At 38.2% G+C, this 23050-nt stretch overlaps 4 protein-coding genes across 4 annotated transcripts; all 4 read left to right on the forward strand.

The window, feature by feature from the left end:
• Window positions 1-1959: 1959 nt before the first annotated feature.
• Window positions 1960-2886, forward strand: LOC137133284 (olfactory receptor 5AC2-like). Its single transcript, XM_067516755.1, has one exon. The coding sequence runs from the start codon at window positions 1960-1962 to the stop codon at window positions 2884-2886; it is 927 nt and encodes a 308-aa protein (XP_067372856.1).
• A 2310-nt stretch (window positions 2887-5196) lies between these two features.
• Window positions 5197-6123, forward strand: LOC137133200 (olfactory receptor 6N2-like). The gene has a single exon (XM_067516554.1). The coding sequence runs from the start codon at window positions 5209-5211 to the stop codon at window positions 6121-6123; it is 915 nt and encodes a 304-aa protein (XP_067372655.1). The 5' UTR covers window positions 5197-5208.
• An 8322-nt stretch (window positions 6124-14445) lies between these two features.
• Window positions 14446-15372, forward strand: LOC137133204 (olfactory receptor 6N2-like). Its single transcript, XM_067516561.1, has one exon. It carries the CDS (start codon window positions 14458-14460, stop codon window positions 15370-15372), a length of 915 nt encoding a protein of 304 aa, XP_067372662.1. The 5' UTR covers window positions 14446-14457.
• A 3124-nt stretch (window positions 15373-18496) lies between these two features.
• LOC137133205 (olfactory receptor 6N2-like) lies at window positions 18497-19423 on the forward strand. Its single transcript, XM_067516562.1, has one exon. The coding sequence runs from the start codon at window positions 18509-18511 to the stop codon at window positions 19421-19423; it is 915 nt and encodes a 304-aa protein (XP_067372663.1). The 5' UTR covers window positions 18497-18508.
• Window positions 19424-23050: the final 3627 nt, after the last annotated feature.

Here is a 23050-nt window from a genome sequence, read left to right on the forward strand (position 1 = left end):
CTCTTCTACTCTTCGTTCCCTTTCATTTTCCTCGTTCATCAACTCTTCAAAGTTCTCCTTCCATCTTCCCATCACACTCCTAACACCTGTCAATACATTTCCATCCTTATCTTTAATCACCCTAACCTGCTGCAAATCCTTTCCATCTCTATCTCTTTGTCTGGCCAACCTGTACAAATCCACCTCTCCCTCTTTAGTGTCCAACCTAACATACAAGTCCTCATATGCTCTTTGTTTGCCTTTTGCCACCTCTACCTTCACTTTATGCTGTATCTCCCTGTACTCCTGTCTACTCTCTTCAGTCCTCTGTGTCCCACTTCTTCTTAGCTAACGTCTTTCTCTGTATACACTCCTGAACTTCCTCGTTCCACCACCAAGTCTCCTTGTCCGCTTTCCACTTTCCAGATGACACACCGAGTACCCTCCTACCTGTCTCCCTGATCAAATTAGCTGTAGTAGTCCAGTCATCTGGAAGCACCTCCAAACCACCCAGAGTCTGTCTCAGCTCCTCCCTGAAAACTAAACGACATTCTTCCTTTTTTCAACTTCCACCACTTCGTCCTCTGCTCTGCCTTAGTCCTCTTCATCTTCCCCACCACCAGCATCATTTTACACACCACCATCCTGTGTTGTCTGGCTACACTCTCCCCTACCAATGCTTTACAGTCACTGATCTCTTTCAGATTACAACGTCTACACAAGATGTAGTCTACCTGAGTGCTTCTCCCTCCGCTCTTGTACGTCACCCTATGTTCCTGCCTCTTCTGAAAGAAAGTGTTTACTACAGCCATTTCCATCCTCTTTGCAAAGTCAACCACCATCTGACCTTCTGCGTTCCTGTCCTGAACACCAAACCTGCCCATCACAGTCTCATCACCTCTGTTCCCTTCTCCTACATGTCAATTGAAATCTGCACCAATCACCACTCTCTCACCTCTGGGAATGCTCTGCATCACTTCATCTAACTCACTCCAGAATTTCTCCTTCTCTTCTAACTCACATCCTACCTGGGGGGCATAACCCATAACAACATTGAACATCACCCCTTCAACTTCCAGCTTCAGACTCATCAACCTGTCTGATACTGTTTTCACCTCTAGAACATTCCTCACAAAATCCTCTTTCAATACAACTCCTACTCTATTTCTCTTCCTATCTGACCCATGGTAGAACAACTTGAACCCTGCTCCTAAGCTTCTAGCCTTGCTACCTTTCCACCTGGTCTCCTGGACACACAGTATGTCCACCTTCCTTCTCTGCATCATGTCGATCAACTCCCTAGCCTTCCCTGTCATAGTACCAACATTCAAAGTCCCCACTGTCAGTCCTACATTCTTAGCTTTCCTCTTCTCTCTCTGCCTACGAACACACCTTCCTCCTCTTCTTCTTCGTCTTCGACCAGCAGTAGTCCAATTTCCACCGGTACCCTGTAGGTCAACAGCACCGGTGGCGGTCGTTGTTAACCCGGGCCCCGACCGATCCGGTATGGAAGTCTTTGTCACGATTCGCATGTTTAATTTGGCATGTGTTTTATGTCGGATGCCCTTCCTGCCACAACCCTCTGCATTTATCCAGACCTGGGACTGGCACAAGAAGACACTGGCTTGTCCCCCCTTGCGGTTGCATTCATAAAAATAAAGACAATGGTGCCATTAAATGAAGTAGAAAATCATAGCAGATCAAAAAGTACAATTAAAATAGTGGAACATTTAATAGGATCCATTGAGGGAGAGAGCGAGAGAGAGAGAGAGAGAGAGAGAGCGCCATATAAAACCATTTAACCAGCTTCAAAAGTTCTCTTTGCAGCATTTGCAAGCGAACATGAGCGAACTGATTGAATAAAAGAATCAACTACAGGAGTAATATTGCAGTCTTTAAAGTGAATTGGCTCCTTAATTTCACATACGACTTTAAATATCTGACTGTTTAGTTTTACATATTTTATATTTGATTGCTTTAATGGAGGAGGAAGTAAATGTAACATATTTAATTCTTGGTGGACATGTAGAAATTCACCAATACAGATACCTTTATTTTGTGGTATTTTTTTTAGTATATATCCTTATATTCTGCAGTAATTTTACTATAATGTACTTGATTTGGAAAAACCCAGACCTTCATGAGCCTATGTACATTTTTATTGCAGCGTTGTTGATGAACTCTGTTTTTCTCAGCACTAACATCTACCCAAAGCTTTTGATCGATATTTTATCTGAAAAACAGATCATATCTCATCGAGCTTGCATTGTTCAGTTTTTCATGTTTTATACCTTAGGCTGTTCAGAGTTTTTACTGTTGGCAGCCATGGCCTATGACAGATATGTGTCTATATGTAAACCTCTGCAATATCCAACAATTATGACAAAGAAAACGGTTAGTGTCTTTCTGTCTTTAGCCTGGCTTGTGCCTGCATGTCATCATGTTGGAATAGCAACAATAACTTCTTATCAAAAGCTCTGTAGCTTCACTCTTAAGGCAATTTTTTGTAATAACACAATTTTTAAACTGTTTTGTGTGACTTCAAGAACACTGACTATTTTTGGTGTTTTCTATTTACTAAATGTTGCAATTTTTCCTGTGATCTTTATAATTTTTACATACACCAGAATACTAGTAATATGTTATCGTAGTAGCAGAGAAGTCAGGAAAAAAGCTGCACAGACCTGTTTACCTCACTTGGTTGTTTTAACTAATTATTTCTTTTTAATAACGTATGATGTTATTACAGTTCGGCTTGAATCTGATTTCCCAAAAATCGCACGGTTAGTAATGACTTTACAGTTAGTTTTGTATAATCCTCTTTTTAATCCACTTATTTATGGACTTAAAATGAAAGAAATTTATAAACACCTCAAGAGGTTGTTCTGTCAAGAGAAAACAAGGTAATGTTAAATTAAAACTGGTAACAGTGTGTATTGTCTGGATTGTTTTTATCCCAAACATGTAGAAAGCTTTGTTATTATATACAATGAACCTACATACTTTTTGACTGCACCCTTTATGTTAAACCTTTTTTTTTTTTTATAGCACATTGATTAACCCAAAGCTTTTAATTACATTTTTGTCTGAAAATCATGTTTTATTTTATGAAGACTGCGTCTTTCAGTGTTAACTATTATTGAATCTTTAAATGGAAAATTATTTCTTAGAATTTGCATGTACGGCCTATGACAGATGTGTGTGTATGCAAACCCCTGCAATATTCAGCAATCATAAAAAAATAAGGTAGTCAGTATTTCTTTAGGTTTAGCTTGGGTTGCCCTATCGTATCAGATTGTGGTTGTAGTTTTTCCCGGTGCTAATAAGAAACCATTTAACTTCAATTTGAATGTGTTGGAGTTGCAACAAACACAAACATATTTACAGTAACCAAAGTTCTGAAGAAGTAATGAAAAAACTTGCACAGACCAGTTGACTTGCTTGCTGCTTTTATTGAACTTGTTTGGTTACACATGATGTCATTATAGATAAAAGGTGCGTTTATCAAACTAAAATGACCGAATTTGATTAATATCGGTTAATCCATTTTTTTTAAATTTTTTTTATTTATTTTTTTTTTAAAGATGCAATTAGTCTGGTTCTGGAAAGTATTGTACAGTGAAAGTGTAAATTGCCTTCTTTAACAAAACCTGGTGACTGTATAATTTTCTGCCATTGCTTCAAAATACATTTCTATGCTTTCTTTTGTCTTGCTTTAATTGAACAAATGTAGACTCCAAATATATTTCCATAGCAAGCAAAAATGTTATGTTAGTAAAAAGAGTCAGTGTTCTGGTTTTGTGAGACCTAAAGGACTTTTTTCCTTATTTCTTTCTTTCTTTTTAACTTAATGTTGGGTTTATTATCTTATGCATACATTTACAAATTTTCTCAGCAGTTTTAAATTTTAATGTCCGATTAAAAAAATTAGGGATTTGGAGTGGTAACGTCTGGTAATAGTCTTTTTTTGGATGTCTATTTGAAAGTGTATATAGGTTCCACTGCCAAATGAGTCCAAGAGCATACATGGATGTGTCTCCAAACTGTCTTGAGTTTGCAACTCTTTAAAGGACTTTCTGGTGGTAGGTTGCTGCCTTATCACCTTGGAGTAGTTGTGTTTTATTGGTGCGCAGCCCCGTATTTCAGTCTTATCCCTTTTAGCTCTATCAAAATAAAGAGAAAATTGGTTTGTACAGCATCTTCCCATTTCTTTCCTTCATCTAGCACAAGCGTATTATTGTCAAGAATACAACGTGAAGACCAAAAGACCAGCGATACACACACCAACACTGAATAGCCAGCTACATCTCCAGGAACGATCTACACTGCTTTGGTAGCTCAGGGCCAATGGACCCACCTCCGTTGTCCCTATGCTTTCACTTCATCTCAGTCTGAACTTGTATCTGCCTCCCGGTTCCCACCACACACTCTTCTAACAGTATTGCCCAGCCCAGGAGAGCTCCCCACAAAGGGGCAAGTTCTACAGGTAATTTCCTTACTAGCGATAGGTCAACTTATAATAGCAGTTGCTGAACATTTTTCCCTCTTAGCTTAACAGGTTGGTCTCCCCATTCCCCTTGCACTGCCAATAGACCCAGGGCACACTGCCGTGGGCTGGCCCCACAGTTTAGCCATCATGGTTTATCTCCTGGCTGTCTACAGATTTGGATACTGAAAGTGTTGGCCCCTGTTCCTTGAATTTGTCACTTTTTTACTCAAATTTTTTTTTTTGTGGGATGGCATGTGATAACAGCCTACTCTCATTGACTCTTCCCCAGTGCTTGTGGAAATCTTAGTCCCTTCTCTGATGTGTTGTACCAGTAGTATTGTATTTTTACACCAACAAGAGACTCGAGTAGAGGGGAAAAAAAAGTTGTGCTTAGGTCCTTGAGTGGTGCATCACAGGCAGCCAGAGCCATGCAGAACCACAGTCTCATTGGTTTTAATGTTTCGTGAATGATAACTTACCCTTTTTCAGACTTTGTGGATGTTGTTTACATGATAACTGAGAGAGGAGTTAATTAGCCCCATAGAGGATAAACATCTCTCATAAAATCCTTGGTCTGACTCAAACATTTCAGTTGCTACTGAAGTGCAGCTAAAAGTCAGCAATCTGCATGGTAACACTTGTTTTCCGAAGTTCATTAATGAAATATACTTGTTACACATTCTGCCTGTTTATTATGAGTTTATATGTTTGACTAATTTCACATCTCTGTGGATGTTAAAATGAACATAACATATTTAACTTTTGGTGGCCATTTAGAACTGCACAGCTACAGATATGTTTATTTTGTGATCATGTCTACAGCGTATGTTCTTATAATCTGCTCTAATTTCACTATAGTTTCTCTTATAGTGATTCACAAAAACCTCCATGAGCCTATGTACATTTTGATTGCTGCATTGTTAATGAACTCTGTTTTTTTCAGCACTAACATTTACCCAAAGCTGTTATCTGACTTTCTATCTGAGAAACAGATCATATCATATTCAGCCTGTCTCTTTCAGGTTTTTGTATTTTACTCTTTAGGTGGTTCAGAGTTTTTACTGTTGGCAGCTATGTCCTATGACAGATATGTGTCTATATGTAAACCTCTGCAATATCCAACTATTATGAAGAAAACAAGGCTTCAGTTTTTGCTGGTTTTTGCCTGGTTTCTGCCTGCTTGTCAGACTGCTGTGCCAATTGCACTAAATACTAATAACAAACTCTGTAGATATATTTTGGAAGGTATTTTTTGTAACAATTCCGCTAACCATCTTTACTGTGAAACTTCAAGAGCACTGTCTACATATGGTGTAGTTGTTTTACTTAATCTTGCACTTTTTCCAGTGCTCTTCATACTTTTCACATACACAAAAATACTTATAATATCATATCAACGTTGTGGAGAAATCCGGAAAAAAGCTGCACAGACCTGTTTACCTCACTTGCTGGTTCTGATCAACTATTCTTGTTTGATTACTTATGATATCATCATAGTACGACTGGAATCGGATCTTCCAAAAGCTGCACGTTTTATAATGACTTTACAAATAATAATGTATAATCCTCTGTTTAATCCAATCATATATGGACTAAAAATGAAGGAAATTTCTAAACACCTCAAAAGGTTGTTCTGTGAACACAAAGTGAAGTAATGTATAATCACTGATGTTTAAAGTACTTCCTACAGTCATCAAAAATTAAACAAGGTGATGATTCCTGATTTTAAAAAAAGGATACATTTATTAGTTTCCTGTATCTATATCTAGGAAACTCTTTTCATTTTAAAACGACTGAACAAACCAACAGGGTTTTAATGACACGTGAGTAGCATTGTCCTTGAAAGTTCAGATTAAGTTTATCTGTCATGAGAAAGATGTATTTCTTTCTTTCTTTACAAATAGCACTGTCTACATGTTGCTAAGGGAGCGTTGTTATTAGTAGTAAACAGGTACTTATGAAGAATTATCATTTGATTTCTATTAAACAATTTCAGACTAGTATGTTCTTGAGTTATTAGTTTCCAAACCCACAGTAAGAAGTATTACCTTTAACAAAGTGATTACATCTAAATTTGCTCTATAGGTATAGCTCTATCTATCTATATCTAGGAAACGCTTTTCATTTTAAAACGACTGAACAAACCAGCAGGGTTTTAATGACACGTGAGTAGCATTGTCTTTGAAAGCTTAGATTAAATTTATCTCTCATTAGAAAGATGTATTTATTTCTTTCTGTACAAATAGCGCTGTCTACATGTTCCTAACGGAGCGTTGTTATTAGTAGTAAACAGGTACTTATGAAGAATTATCATTTGAGTATGTTCTTGTTGTATGTTTCTAGTATGTTCTTGTGTCTTTTCTACAGAAAAAGCAAGCCCCACAATAGACATTTGACTTGTCAAGGGGAGACTTAACTTTTGTTTTCTTATAGAAATTGTCTGATTTTTATGTTACTACTATAGCAAACAGTAATTGTGGACTTTTTCAGAATTTTTACTAGCACTAGCATAGTTAATGTTTTGTGTCATAATAAAACAGTGTATATATATCGATAATAATTAAAGACATCCTCTGCAATTTTACAAAAACAAAAGTGTTTTTTTTAAACAATAGTTCAATAATGAATATCTGTGGCTGTTGTTGAATAAACATATTCGTGTTTTAATTTTAGAGACTGAAAGAGTTTGTATATTCCTGACTGGGCAGGTTACATGAAATCATAGTTCAGTCTCCTGATAGTTATTAATGTTAGTGTAAATGAAAAACAAACCATATTGCTTCTTTTGTTGCCAAATTGTGATATTATTAGTTGGCGCAGCTGTGGCTTAGGAGTTAGAACACCAATCGTAGAGTCAGCAGTTGGTTTCCCATCTCCTCCTCATTGCAATATGTTTAGGTGTAGTTTATATCTACACATTTTCTCGATGAATAATGAATCATAAAGATTTATGTTGCACTTTTATAAAAAGTTTTTACTTGTAATTGTTGACCCTATGATCTCATTCATATAGTGCTAAAGCAAACATTATAAATCCAAAGGACACCATGGTGTGGTAGAGTAACATTTCTCAGCAATCTTCTAACAATGAAGAAAATATTTTAATGTCTGATTTAAAAAAATCTGGGTTTGGAACTGGTAACATCTGGTAATAGTTTACTGTTTTTGGATGTTTATTCGAAAGTGCATACGGGGACCACTGCCACATTATTCCAAGAGCACACAGAGATGTGACTCCAAAATGTCTCAAGTTTGCAAATCTTTAAAGTGTTTTCTGGTGGTAGTTTGCTGGCTCATGGAGCCAACTCCATTGTCCCTAAGAGGCATGGGAACAGCAAACATTTCCTAAAAATAACGTTTCAAGGTCACTAAATGTGTTGTAGTTAATCTGACTTCGTCAAGCAATCCCACAGATAATTACTATTCAGACCTGATGGCTGCTTTCAGTGTGAAGCTCTTTTATATGGGAGACTACAGTTACACTCAGGCCTGATTTGTTTTTTTGTTTTATATTGTTTGATTTCTTCAAACAATACCCCAAAATAACAACGTGAAAGAAGTTTTTTTTTTTAATCTTTTTAAATTTTTTGAAAGGCAAATTTGTTAAAAAATAAAAGATGTAAATCATAAGTATTCATGGCCTTTGCCATGATTCCCAACATTGAGCTCTGGTGCATCCTGTTTCCACTGATCATCCTTTAGATGTTTTTACAACTGATTGGAGTTCATCTGTGGCAAATTCAGTTGAATGGACATGAACTGGAAAAGCATACACAAGGTCCCACAGGTGGCCATTCCACATCCACCAGTCAGCCCACCTCACTGCACCATGGGCAGTGCAGTCAGGGCATGCTAGCAGGGCCTCACCATACCAGACATGCCACCACCACCGTGCCTTCATAGAGGAATCCACATGCTGCTCCTCGGTGCACCTCTCCCCTACAGCGTGCAAGTCTTCCTGGTCCCACCATTCTGATTATTGCCGACTCCATTGTTAGAGAGGTCCGCTTAAAGTCAGCTAAAATGTTTTGCTTTCCTGCAGCCACGGTCATTGACATAGTGGACAAAATTCCATATTGTGTGGAAAATCACCCCTACTCACTATGCAGTGCCGTTTTGTAATGGTCTTCAAATGCTGTGTGTAAATCTGTCCAATATATAGTGGAGCCCTGCTATGTCATCAGAGTTAGGAGGAGCCAGATAGACACTGTGGTTCTGCAAATGCAGTGTTGATCTGTTAAAATTTGCTCCCTCACTGACTTCTGGTTAAACAGCACAGTGTGCAGTGCTTTGAGATGTGTTCCAAGGTGTAATGACTTCCCAGTCATGAGGACACAGTAGTGTTTTATAGGCAATAATATGGCAACAATCTACTGAACTTACAAGCATGTAGATGGTTGCTTACTGAACAATTAATATGGGCAAGCAAGAACTTAAACTTGGTTTCCCGGTACAGACGACACCTATATGGCCTCCCGACATCACAGGTGATAATGTAAGAGCAAGCAGTATTTATGTAACAACAGGTACAGTGAAGCAGTCTGCAAAATCATCTCAGCCATAGTTGCAGAACGTACTAACTGTACCTTACTGTCTTTTTTTGCTGTTCCAGTGATGTAGATTCTATTTTTCTCAGCATCTAGAAGAAGACTACAGCAAGAAGAAGACTATCCCTGTGGCAAGCATAACTACAGTGTGTTGACCTCAAGTCAACCTTTACAGATGAATTCAGTGTCTATGCCACAGATGCCTGAACATGCATTATCTGGTACAGAATTCAGCATTCAACAAGAAAATTCTCCCATATTTGACACCTGACAGATTTCACTTTTCTCAGTACTGTGAATGTTGTGCTTAGGTCCTTGAGTGGTGCATCAGGGGCAGCCAGAGCCATGCAGAACACCAGTCTCATTGGTTTTAATGTTTTGTGAATGATAACTTACCCTTTTTCAGACCAAAGATACAGGAAGTGGTGACTGGTGGATTGGCTGCTCGTGCGGTAAGCGTATCGTGTCACTTCCTGTTTCTGCACACTCTTGGGTTTCTACCGAAGGATTGTTTACTGATTAATTGTAGCTGTTATTTTTACTTCAATAAGTGGTTTCTTCGCACAAGAATTAATACTTAGTCGTAACAGACGCTTGTATTACACAAGCACCTGCTTTTGCAAAACATAACCAGCTAAAGTTTACAAATTCCACATTTATCTTATATTAGCTTCGTTAGCTTAGCGGTTATCCATTAGCAATGGCTTCTCTGTCTCCCTCTGTTTCTCCTTCTCTCACTTGCTCGGTGTGTCTTATGTTCAGTTTTTCCTCTGCCTCCTTTAGTGATAATGGTATATGTAATAAGTGTAAGGTTTTTGCAGCTTTGGAGGCGAGGCTCACGGAATTGGAAGCACGGCTCCTCACCATGGAAAACAACTCAGCTAGTCAGGCCCCGGTAGCTGGTGCGGGCCGACCTAGCGTAGCCCCTGCAGCCGGGAAGCCAGTCCGGCTGGGTGACGGTTCGTAAGAGATCTAATGCTAAACAGACGCCCGAGGTTCACCACCAGTCGGTTCACGTTTCTAACCGATTTTCCCCACTCAGCGAAACACCCGCTGAGAAACCAACTCTGGTAATTGGCAGCTCCATAGTCAGAAACGTGAAGTTAGAGACTCCAGCGGCCGTAGTCAAATGTCTTCCTGGGGCCAGAGCGGGCGACGTTGAATCATATTTGAAACTCCTGGCTAAAGATAAACGTAAATACAGTAATATTATTATTCACGTGGGAGTTAATGACGCCCGATTACGTAAATCGGAGGTCACTAAAATGAATGTTGAATCGGTGTGTAACTTTGCAAAAACAATGTCGGACTCCGTAATTTTCTCTGGTCCCCTGCCAAATCTGACCAGTGACGACATGTACACCCGCATGTCGTCATTCAACCGCTGGCTGTCTAGGTGGTGTCCAGCAAACGATGTGGGCTACATAGACAATTGGAAACGTTTTTGGGGAAAACCTAGGCTGATTAGGAGAGATGGCATCCATCCTACTTTAGATGGTGCAGCTTTCTTATCCAGAAATATGGCTGGTTTTATTAAACAACCAAAAGAGTGACAATCCAGAGTTGAGCCTAGGATGCAGAGACCCAGTCCTACACGTCTCTCTGCAGTATCCTTACAACCGTCACCCCCCCAAAACTCCCACATACCTGTAGAGACTGCGTCTGTTCCCCGACCTAAATTACATAAAGTAAATATGACAACAAGAGGAGTTAATCATAATCACCTAATAAAAGTTAAGACTACTCCTCTTACAGAACAAAACCCCAAAACTATTAAATGTGGGTTATTAAATATCAGATCTCTCTTCTAAATCTCTGTTAGTAAATGACTTAATAAGTGATCATCAATTCCATTTATTTTGTCTCACTGAAACTTGGTTGCAGCAGGAAGAATATGTCAGTTTAAATGAGTCAACCCCCCCAAGTCATATTAATTATCATGTTCCTAGAAGCACAGGCCGAGGTGGAGGAGTAGCAGCAATCTTCCATTCTAGCTTATCAATAATTCCTAGACCTAAACATAGTTATAACTCATTTGAGAGCCTTACTCTTAGCCTTTCACACCCAAACTGAAAAACTCAAAAACCACTATTATTTGTTATCGTGTACCGTCCTCCAGTCCCTTATTCAGAGTTTTTGATTGAATTTTCTGATTTTCTATCTGATTTAGTGCTTAGTACAGATAAAGTCATTATAGTGGGTGACTTTAACATCCATGTAGATGCTGACAGTAACTGCCTGAGCACTGCGTTTAATTCATTATTAGATTCAATTGGTTTTTCCCAAAATGTATATAAACCCACTCACTGTTTTAGTCACACGTTAGACCTTGTCCTTACGTATGGAATTGAAGCGGATAATTTAACCATATTTCCTCACGACTCTCTTCTGTCTGACCATTTTTTAATAAAATTTGAATTTACAATAACAGACTATATAGCAGGTAGGGAAAAATTCCACTATAGCAGATGCTTAAGTGAAAAAGCTGTCAACAAATTTAAAGAAATTATTTCTTCATCATTTGCTTCACCATATGTTAATACAATGGAAAGTAGTCTCCTTAATGTTACTCCTGCACAAGTAGATTATCTTGTTGACAATTCTGCCGCCTCACTACGTACAATACTCGATAGTGTTGCCCCTCTAAAAAAGAAGGCAGTAAACCAGCAGAGGCGATCTCCATGGTATAGTTCACAAACACGCAACTTAAAACAGGAAACACGAAAGTTAGAAAGGAAGTGGCGTTCCAGAAAGTTAGAACAATCTCATTTAGCCTGGAAAAATAGTTTAAAAATGTACAAAAAAGCTCTCAGTGATGCCAGAACAGCATATTATTCATCATTAATAGAAGAAAACAAGAACAACCCCAGTTTCTGTTCAGCACTGTAGCCAGGCTGACTAAGAGCCATAGTTCTGTTGAGCCTACTATTCCCTTAACTTTGAGCAGCAATGACTTCATGACCTTCTTTATGAATAAAATTGTAGCTATTAGAGAACGAATTCACCAGATCCTCCCCCCAAAAATTACAGATAGATCTTCATGTTCAACAGTGCTAGAGTCATCGATAAGGCCCCACTCCCTGTTAGACTGCTTTTTACCCATAGATCTCACTGAGCTAACTTCAATTATTACCTCATCTAAACCAACAACCTGTCTGCTAGACACTATTCCAACTAAGCTGCTCAAGGAAGCTTTCCCCTTAATAGATACGTTCATATTAAATATCATCAATCTATCTTTAGAAACAAGCTATGTACCACAGGCCTATAAGGTAGCTGTAATTAAACCATTACTTAAAAAACCCTGTCTTGACCCAGGTGTTTTAGCCAATTACAGACCAATATCTAATCTCCCCTTTATTTCTAAAATAATTGAAAAAGTAGTCGCAAAACAATTAGCTGATCACCTTCATAGGAATAATTTGTATGAAGACTTTCAGTCAGGATTTAGAGTTCATCATAGTACAGAAACAGCACTGGTAAAAGTCACCAACGATCTTCTCATGGCCTCAGATAATGGACTCATCTCTATACTTGTTCTGTTAGATCTTAGTGCTGCATTTGATACCATTGATCATAACATTTTATTACAGAGACTGGAACATGAAATTGGAATTACAGGAACTGCACTAGGTTGGTTTAAATCTTATCTATCTGATAGATTTCAATTTGTTCATGTTAATGATGAATCCTCCATGCACACAAAGGTTAGCTATGGAGTTCCACAAGGCTCTGTGTTAGGACCAATACTTTTTACTTTATATATGTCTCCTTTAGGCAACATTATTAGAAAACACTCCATAAATTTCCACTGTTATGCTGATGGTACCCAGCTATATTTATCTATGGAACCAGATGAAAATAATCAGTTAATAAAGCTTCAAGCCTACAAGAAATAAAGGCCTGGATGTCCCACAATTTTTTACTTTTAAACTCAGACAAAACTGAAGTCATAGTATTTGGGCCCAAAAATCTCAGAGATATGATGTCCAACCATATTGTCACACTAGATGGCATAAGTCTGGCCTCCAGTACTACTGCAAGGAACCTTGGAGTTATTTTTGATCAGGATCTGTCCTTTAACTCACATATAAAACAAATCTCTAGAACAGCCTTCTTCCACCTACGGAACATTGCCAAAATTAGGAGCATCCTGTCTCAAAGTGATGTCGAAAAACTGGTCCATGCATTGTTACCTCTAGGTTGGACTACTGTAATTCCCTACTTTCAGGATGCCCCAGTAACTAAAGAGCCGGCAATTAATCCAAAATGCTACGGCAAGAGTGCTGACTGGAACTAGCAAGAGAGATCATATTTCACCTTCACTAGCTTCTCTCCATTGGCTTCCCATTAAATGTAGAATACAATTTAAAACCCTGCTTCTTACATATAAAGCTCTGAATGGTCAGGCTCCATCATATTTAGAAGACCTCATAGCACCATATCATCCCAGTAGACCACTTCGCTCTCAGAATGCAGGCCTACTTGTGGTTCCCAGAATTTCCAAAAGTAGAATGGGAGGTAGAGCCTTTAGCTATCAAGCTCCTCTCCTGTGGAACCAGCTCCCAGTTCAGATTCGGGAAGCAGACACTCTCTCTACTTTTAAGTCTAGGCTGAAAACCTTCCTTTTTAATAAAGCATATAGTTAGTTATAGTTATGCTGCCATAGGCTTAGACTGCTGGGGGACCCACCCCCCAATGCACTGAGCTCCTTTCCTCCTCTTGACCATCTCTCCTCTCACCCCGCAATTGTCACCACTGTATGTCATTAACTCTGTATGTTCTCTCCCGTAGTTGTCTTTGTCCTCCTCTGTCCCCCTCTCTCTGTCCCTTTCTGCAGGTGTCCCCCGGCTTTGAAGCTGTGTGTCTTCCAGCGTGAAGCTACTGATCCTACCAATCTGCCAGATGTTTTGTTGTTGCTTTTGTTGCTCTGTTCTTTTCTCTCTCCCCTTTCCACTCACCCCAACCGGTCGAGGCAGATGGCCGTCCACCCTGAGCCTGGTTCTGCTGGAGGTTTCTTCCGTTAAAGGGAGTTTTTCCTCTCCACTGTTGCCTATGGCTTGCTCCAGGGGGAATTGTTGGGTTCTCTTTATATATCTTTATAATCTTGACTTTATTCTGTAAAGTGCCCTGAGATGACTTTGTTGTGAATTGGCGCTATATAAATAAAGTTGAATTGAATTGAATTGAACTTTGTGGATGGTTGTTATCATGATAACTGAGAGAGGAGTTAATTAGCCCCATAGAGGATAAACATCTCTCATAAAATCCTTGGTCTGACTCAAACATTTCAGTTGCTACTGAAGTGCAGCTAAAAGTCAGCAATCTGCATGGTAACACTTGTTTTCCTAAGTTCATTAATGAAACATACTTGTTACACATTCTGCCTGTTTATTATGAGTTTATATGTTTGACTAATTTCACATCTCTGTGGATGTTAAAATGAACATAACATATTTAACTTTTGGTGGCCATTTAGAACTGCACAGCTACAGATATCTTTATTTTGTGATCATGTCTACAGCGTATGTTCTTATAATCTGCTCTAATTTCACTATAGTTTCTCTTATAGTGATTCACAAAAACCTCCATGAGCCTATGTACATTTTGATTGCTGCATTGTTAATGAACTCTGTTTTTTTCAGCACTAACATTTACCCAAAGCTGTTATCTGACTTTCTATCTGAGAAACAGATCATATCATATTCAGCCTGTCTCTTTCAGGTTTTTGTATTTTACTCTTTAAGTTGTTCAGAGTTTTTACTGTTGGCAGCTATGTCCTATGACAGATATGTGTCTATATGTAAACCTCTGCAATATCCAACTATTATGAAGAAAACAAGGCTTCAGTTTTTGCTGGTTTTTGCCTGGTTTCTGCCTGCTTGTCAGACTGCTGTGCCAATTGCACTAAATGCTAATAACAAACTCTGTAGATATATTTTGGAAGGTATTTTTTGTAACAATTCTGCTATTCATCTTTACTGTGAAACTTCAAGAGCACTGTCTATATATGGTTTAGTTGTTTTACTTAATCTTGTACTTTTTTCTATGCTCTTCATATTTTTCACATATACAAAAATACTTATAATATCATATCAACGTTGTGGAGAAATCCGGAAAAAAGCTGCACAGACCTGTTTACCTCACCTGCTGGTTCTGATCAACTATTCTTGTTTGATTATTTATGATATCATCATAGTACGACTGGAATCGGATCTTCCAAAAACTGCACGTTTTATAATGACTTTACAAATAATAATGTATAATCCTCTGTTTAATCCAATCATATATGGACTAAAAATGAAGGAAATTTCTAAACACCTCAAAAGGTTGTTCTGTGAACACAAAGTGAAGTAATGTATAATCACTGATGTTTAAAGTACTTCCTACAGTCATCATAAATTAAACAAGGTGATGATTCCTGATTTTAAAAAAAGGATACATTTATTAGTTTCCTGTATCTATATCTAGGAAACTCTTTTCATTTTAAAACGACTGAACAAACCAACAGGGTTTTAATGACACGTGAGTAGCATTGTCCTTGAAAGTTCAGATTAAGTTTATCTGTCATGAGAAAGATGTATTTCTTTCTTTCTTTACAAATAGCACTGTCTACATGTTGCTAAGGGAGCGTTGTTATTAGTAGTAAACAGGTACTTATGAAGAATTATCATTTGATTTCTATTAAACAATTTCAGACTAGTATGTTCTTGTCTTTTCTACAGAAAAAGCAAGCCCAACAATAGACATTTGACTTGTCAAGGGGAGGCTTAACTTTTGTTTTCTTATAGAAATTGTCAGATTTTTATGTTATTACTGTAGCAAACAATAATTGTGGACTTTTTCAGAATTTTTACTAGAAACTATAAATATCTAATATCTTTATACTCCATTACATATAAAACACCAATATATAAGCTTTTACTTTCTCATAAAAAAAGCCAATGTAAATAAAAAATGAATGTTCAAGTACTGTAAAGTTTGAAAATGTTGCTTTATGTCAGTATAGAGACATGAAATGTTCTGTACTCTAAACTTCTGTTGGTCATTTGTAGCAGTGGTTTACAACAACCAAAAGAGACATATTGCAGGTTGGGTCACGTCTTGATTCTGTACTACATTTGCCATCATGTTCACGTAGTATTCGAAACCTTGCTCATTTGTAGAAAAAGCCTGTGTGGGCCAACACACAACAGGACTTTCCCAAAGGAGCCTGGGAGTTGGAGTCCAGTAAAAAACAGCTTTCTCTTTTTTTCAATAGGGAAACATTAGGAAGCAGTGCTTTTAAACCGAACCACAATATTCCAACTACACTTACACAGCAATTTTAAAAACCCTAAAAAATGCTTTACATAGACAATTTATCAATACAGATTTGACATCAGAAATACACACAGACATTCACCACATTTACATTTATTCACAATGAACTTCCTTAAAAGCAGGCACCTGATATAAAACAAGTTACAACAAGATAAACCAAACAATGTTTATTCATAAAAAAATCAATTAACGCCAAGCATTAGTTAAAAGCAGCTTTAAATATGTGAGGTTCTTATGTAAAGCTGTGGCAAAATCTTAAATTCTTGTGGGGAGAGAGGTCCAGAGGGGGGGGAAGTGTGGATAAATTTAACTTTGGGTAAAAAGAATACAAGAAAAGCATTACACTGATCAGGTGTGGACTTTCAGACTATCTTTAAGAATGTTTAAGACTTGCCATGCACAAGGCGAGGTCACACTAAATTCTTTAAACACTAACACATACGAGGTGTTTTTTGTAAGATTGTTGTAATTTAACACCATCTACACATTTCCCATAGTTTCTAGTGGTAATCTTGTAAAGAAATTGTAAAAATGTATATGGTCACTTAGCACAGCAAATCTAATCGAGGCCTAAGACTTCCACTGTAATTACATTGTGCCTAATCCCAAGCAAACTGCTATGTTCACACCATTCACGCACCACTGGATTTAAAAAGCATTACTCTAATTTGTCCAGGATGTGGACTGCCCTATGTTAAACTGATAAGACTATCCCTACCTATCGAACACGTATAATGCTGTTGTTTCATCACTCCTAAGGCAGTTTGCCCACAGTCACACCTGTTTTGATATAATTTCATCAGAGGTGCAGTAAATGGTGCCTTTGTACTGGCTATGCTCTGTTTCTGTACTGACCACACTTTCTGAAAGTGTTAGTCTGCACCTTCTTGAAGTGTATTTTAGGGACAGTAGAACTTGTGGTAAATGATGCTGTAGAAACAGGCACTTGGGACAAAAGATGGTATTGTGTTGGAATGGGATTAACAGAAATTGCTTGAGGAAAGCCCAAAGGTACAGGAGGAGTGAGGGCTGATATTAAACGTTCAGTTAAGATGCTTGTTAAAGAATGAACTACAGTATCCAACACTATACAAAGTCAACACAACCTTAAGCTGCAGCAATATTGTCAGTTTTATGTTAATGTTGCAATAATAATGCCTCAAAGTTTTATGCTGTGGTGTTGCTGTTTACTCAACAAATAAACTGTTTAACTCCGCTAATTACCTTTTGGCTCAAGTCAATTTTCAGAATTAACTCAAATGTGAATGTGATTGTGGCCTTGATATGATCCAGCCAACTGAAAATGTAGGTGCCATAAACAGATAACACCCAGCGACTGGTGTTCATGTAGCTCCAGGCAAGCTACTGGGAACAAGGTGGGACAGTCCACCAAACTTCTCCTGATAATGGGAGAACTGCTTCAACCATTTCTCCTCGTGATTCTTCTTTAGCTACTTCATTATTCGTGCAGGGCTGTTCCCAAGTGTCTGGTCCAGCAGTGAGCGGATGACTCTGATATCACAAGCATGTCTTTGTAGAGTCAAAGTATGATAATGACTTCGTTGTATTTGCCTAGGGACATTTTATGTCCCTATATGTAATACCAACTACAACTGAAAGTATTTATAAGTTTGTGGCGACTGTGGCGCAGGATGATATCCACCAATCCCCCCAGTTGTTGGTTCGATCCCCTGCTTCTCTGGTCACTTGGAGTTGGGGGTTTAGTGTCCTTGAGCAAGACACTGAACCTATGAGTTCTTCCATATTTGACACCTGACAGATTTCACTTTTCTCAATACAGTGAAAGTTGTGCTTAGGTCCTTGAGTGGTGCATCACAGGCAGCCAGAGCCATGCAGAACACCAGTCTCATTGGTTTTAATGTTTTGTGAATGATAACTTACCCTTTTTCAAACTTTGTGGATGTTGTTTACATGATAACATGATAACTGAGAGAGGAGTTAATTAGCTCCACAGAGGATAAACATCTCTCATAAAATCCTTGGTCTGACTCAAACATTTCAGTTGCTACTGAAGTGCAGCTAAAAGTCAGCAATCTGCATGGTAACACTTGTTTCCTAAGTTCATTAATGAAATATACTTGTTACACATTCTGCCTGTTTATTATGAGTTTATATGTTTGACTAATTTCACATCTCTGTGGATGTTAAAATGAACATAACATATTTAACTTTTGGTGGCCATTTAGAACTGCACAGCTACAGATATGTTTATTTTGTGATCCTGTCTACAGCGTATGTTCTTATAATCTGCTCTAATTTCACTATAGTTTCTCTTATAGTGATTCACAAAAACCTCCATGAGCCTATGTACATTTTGATTGCTGCATTGTTAATTAACTCTGTTTTTTTCAGCACTAACATTTACCCAAAGCTGTTATCTGACTTTCTATCTGAGAAACAGATCATATCATATTCAGCCTGTCTCTTTCAGGTTTTTGTATTTTACTCTTTAAGTTGTTCAGAGTTTTTACTGTTGGCAGCTATGTCCTATGACAGATATGTGTCTATATGTAAACCTCTGCAATATCCAACTATTATGAAGAAAACAAGGCTTCAGTTTTTGCTGGTTTTTGCCTGGATTCTGCCTGCTTGTCAGACTGCTGTGCCAATTGCACTAAATGCTAATAACAAACTCTGTAGATATATTTTGGAAGGTATTTTTTGTAACAATTCCGCTAACCATCTTTACTGTGAAACTTCAAGAGCACTGTCTACATATGGTGTAGTTGTTTTACTTAATCTTGTACTTTTTCCTATGCTTTTCATACTTTTCACATACACAAAAATACTTATAATATCATATCAACGTTGTGGAGAAATCCGGAAAAAAGCTGCACAGACCTGTTTACCTCACCTGCTGGTTCTGATCAACTATTCTTGTTTGATTACTTATGATATCATCATAGTACGACTGGAATCGGATCTTCCAAAAACTGCACGTTTTATAATGACTTTACAAATAATAATGTATAATCCTCTGTTTAATCCAATCATATATGGACTAAAAATGAAGGAAATTTCTAAACACCTCAAAAGGTTATTCTGTGAACACAAAGTGAAGTAATGTATAATCACTGATGTTTAAAGTACTTCCTACAGTCATCATAAATTAAACAAGGTGATGATTCCTGATTTAAAAAAAAGATACATTTATTAGTTTCCTGTATCTATATCTAGGAAACTCTTTTCATTTTAAAACGACTGAACAAACCAACAGGGTTTTAATGACACGTGAGTAGCATTGTCCTTGAAAGTTTAGATTAAGTTTATCTGTCATGAGAAAGATGTATTTTTTTCTTTCTTTACAAATAGCACTGTCTACATGTTGCTAAGAGAGCGTTGTTATTAGTAGTAAACAGGTACTTATGAAAAATTATCATTTGATTTCTATTAAACAATTTCAGACTAGTATGTTCTTGTCTTTTCTACAGAAAAAGCAAGCCCAACAATAGACATTTGACTTGTCAAGGGGAGGCTTAACTTTTGTTTTCTTATAGAACTTGTCAGATTTTTATTTTATTACTGTAGCAAACAGTAATTGTGGACTGTTTCAGAATTTTTACTGGAAATTATAAATATCTAATATCTAAACACTCCATAACATATAAAACACCAATATATAAGCTTTTACTTTCTCATCAAATAAGTCAATGTAAATTAAAAATGAATGTTCAAGTACTGTAAAGTTTGAAAATGTTGCTTTATGTCAGTATACAGACATGAAATGTTCTGTACTCTAAACTTCTGTTGGTCATTTGTAGCAGTGGTATACAACAACCAAAAGAGACATATTGCAGGTTGGGTCACGTCTAGATTCTGTACTACATTTGCCATCATGTTCACGTAGTATTCGAAACCTTGCTCATTTGTAGAAAAAGCCTGTGTGGACCAACACACAACAGGACTTTCCCAAAATGCTTTACATAGACAATTTATCAATACAGATTTGACATCAGAAATACACACAGACATTCGCCACATTTACATTTATTCACAATGAACTTCCTCAAAAGCAGGCACCTGATATAAAACAATGTTTATTCATGAAAAAAAATCAATTAACACCAAGCATTAGTTAAAAGCAGCTTTAAATATATGAGGGTCTTCTGTAAAGCTGTGGCAAAATCTTAAAGTTTTGCTTGAGGAAATTCAATTCAATTCGACTTTACTTATATTGTGCCAATTCACAAGCCCAAGTCATCTCAGGGCACTTTACAGAATAAAGTCAAGATTATAAAGAGAACCCAACAATTCCCCTTGGAGCAAGCCATAGGCAACAGTGGAGAGGAAAAACTCCCTTTAAAGGAAGAAACCTCCAGAGGAACCAGGCTCAGGGTGGGAGGCCATCTGCCTTGACCGGTTGGGGTGAGTGGAAAGGGGAGAGAGAAAAAAACAGAGCAACAAAAACCAACAACAAAACATGGGGCAGGTTGGTAGGACCAGTAGCTGCACGCTGGAAGACACACAGCTTCAAAGCCATGGACACCTGCAGAAAGGGACAGAGAGAGGGGGACAGAGAAGGACAAAGACAACTACGGGAGAGAACATACAGAGTTAATGACATACAGTGGTGACAATTGCGGGGTGAGAGGAGAGATGGTCAAGAGGAGGAAAAGAGCTCAGTGCATTGGGGGGTGGGTCCCCCAGCAGTCTAAGCCTATAGCAGCATAACTATAACTAACTATATGCTTTATTAAAGAGGAAGGTTTTAAGACTAGACTTAAAAGTAGAGAGGGTGTCTGCTTCCCGAATCTGAACTGGGAGCTGGTTCCACAGGAGAGGAGCTTGATAGCTAAAGGCTCTACCTCCCATTCTACTTTTGGAAATTCTGGGAACCACAAGTAGACCTGCATTCTGAGAGCGAAGTGGTCTACTGGGATGATATGGTGCTATGAGATATTCTATTTATGATGGAGCCTGACCATTCAGAGCTTTATATGTAAGAAACAGGGTTCTAAATTTAATGGGAAGCCAATGGAGAGAAGCTAGTGAAGGTGAAATATGATCTCTCTTGCTAGTTCCAGTCAGCACTCTTGCTGCAACATTTTGGATTAATTGCAGGCTCTTTAGTTACTGGGGCATCCTGAAAGTAGGGAATTACAATAGTCCAACCTAGAGGTAACAAATGCATGGACAGTTTTTCGGCATCACTTTGAGACAGGATGCTCCTAATTTTGGCAATGTTCCGTAGGTGGAAGAAGGCTGTTCTAGAGATTTGTTTTATATGTGAGTTAAAGGACAAATCCTGATCAAAAATAACTCCAAGGTTCCTTGCAGTAGTACTGGAGGCCAGACCTATGCAATCTAGAGTAACAATAGTACAGGAGGAGTAAGGGTTGATATTAAACGTTCAGTTAAGATGCTTGTTAAAGAATAAACTACAGTATCCAACACTATAACAAATTAACTGTTTAACTCCGCTAATTACCTTTTGGCTTAAGGCAATTTTCAGAATTGACTCAAATGTGAATGTGATTGTGGCCTTGATATGATCCAGCCAACTGAAAATGTAGGTGCCATAAACAGATAACACCCAGCGACTGGTGTTCATGTAGCTCCAGGCAAGCTACTGGGAACAAGGTGGGACAGTCCACCAAACTTCTACCGATAATGGGAGAACTGCTTCAACCATTTCTCCTCGTGATTCTCCTTTAGCTGCTTCACTATTCGTGCAGGGCTGTTCCCAAGTGTCTGGTCCTGCAGCGATCCGATGACTCTGATATCACAAGCATGTCTTTGTAGAGTCAAAGTATGATTATGACTTGGTGCTTTTGCCTAGTAACATTTTATGTCCCTATATGCAATACCAACTACAACTGAAACCAATCCACCCCTCCACCAATCCCCCAGTTGTTGGTCCGAACCCCTGATTCTCCGGTCACTTGGAATTTGGGGTTTTGTGTCCTTGAGCAAGACACTGAACCTCACCCGGTAAGCTTTGGCAAGCAGCATAGCTGCTCCCCCATGTGTGTGTGAGTGTGAATGGGTGAATAAGAAGCAGTGTAAAGTGCTTTGAGTACCAATAGGTAGAAAAGCGCTAAATAAGTGCAGACAATTTATGTTCATTGCACTTATTTCCGTGTCAGAATTAAGCAAAACATCTTCTGATGGGGCAAGTCAAGGCGATCACAAACAGTCTGACTGGTGGACAGATACAGTATATCAACCAACAAGCATTGGATCTCTCCCCAGAAGATAAAAGCTGCCAATGTCCAGCACCTTATGCACCTTTTTGTGCTCTCTATAACCAGTAAGCTGCTTCCCATAGGTTGAGCAAAGCCCCCTCACCTTGCACTGGGGATATGGCATACATACTAAGCTGGTGATGGAATATGTTGGAGCCTGATGGTAAATCAGTCATGTGGCTGGGGGTTCATACCAGAGCTGCATGTTGGGTTGTAGCTTTTCACCATGGTACAGTGCATGCAATCCACCTCTGATCCTGCACAGGAATCTTTCATCTCAATTGACAACCAGATTTAAACAGGAGAGGTAGCAGGACCAGGTTAATCAACATCCTAAGCAAATCTCTAAAAATGATCACAACTTAAGTTTAAAGTAGAATTATTATTTTTGAGGAGGTAAAACAGAAGCATTTCACTGTAAAACTAAACTGAATGAAGAGGTGGTTTCTAGAGACATGGGTGGACTAAAAGGTGCCTGGAGTGTTGCTTCTCACTGCAGAGGCAGT

The sequence above is a fragment of the Channa argus genome, chromosome 9 (assembly GCF_033026475.1).
Source record: "Channa argus isolate prfri chromosome 9, Channa argus male v1.0, whole genome shotgun sequence".
Lineage (NCBI taxonomy): Eukaryota > Metazoa > Chordata > Actinopteri > Anabantiformes > Channidae > Channa > Channa argus.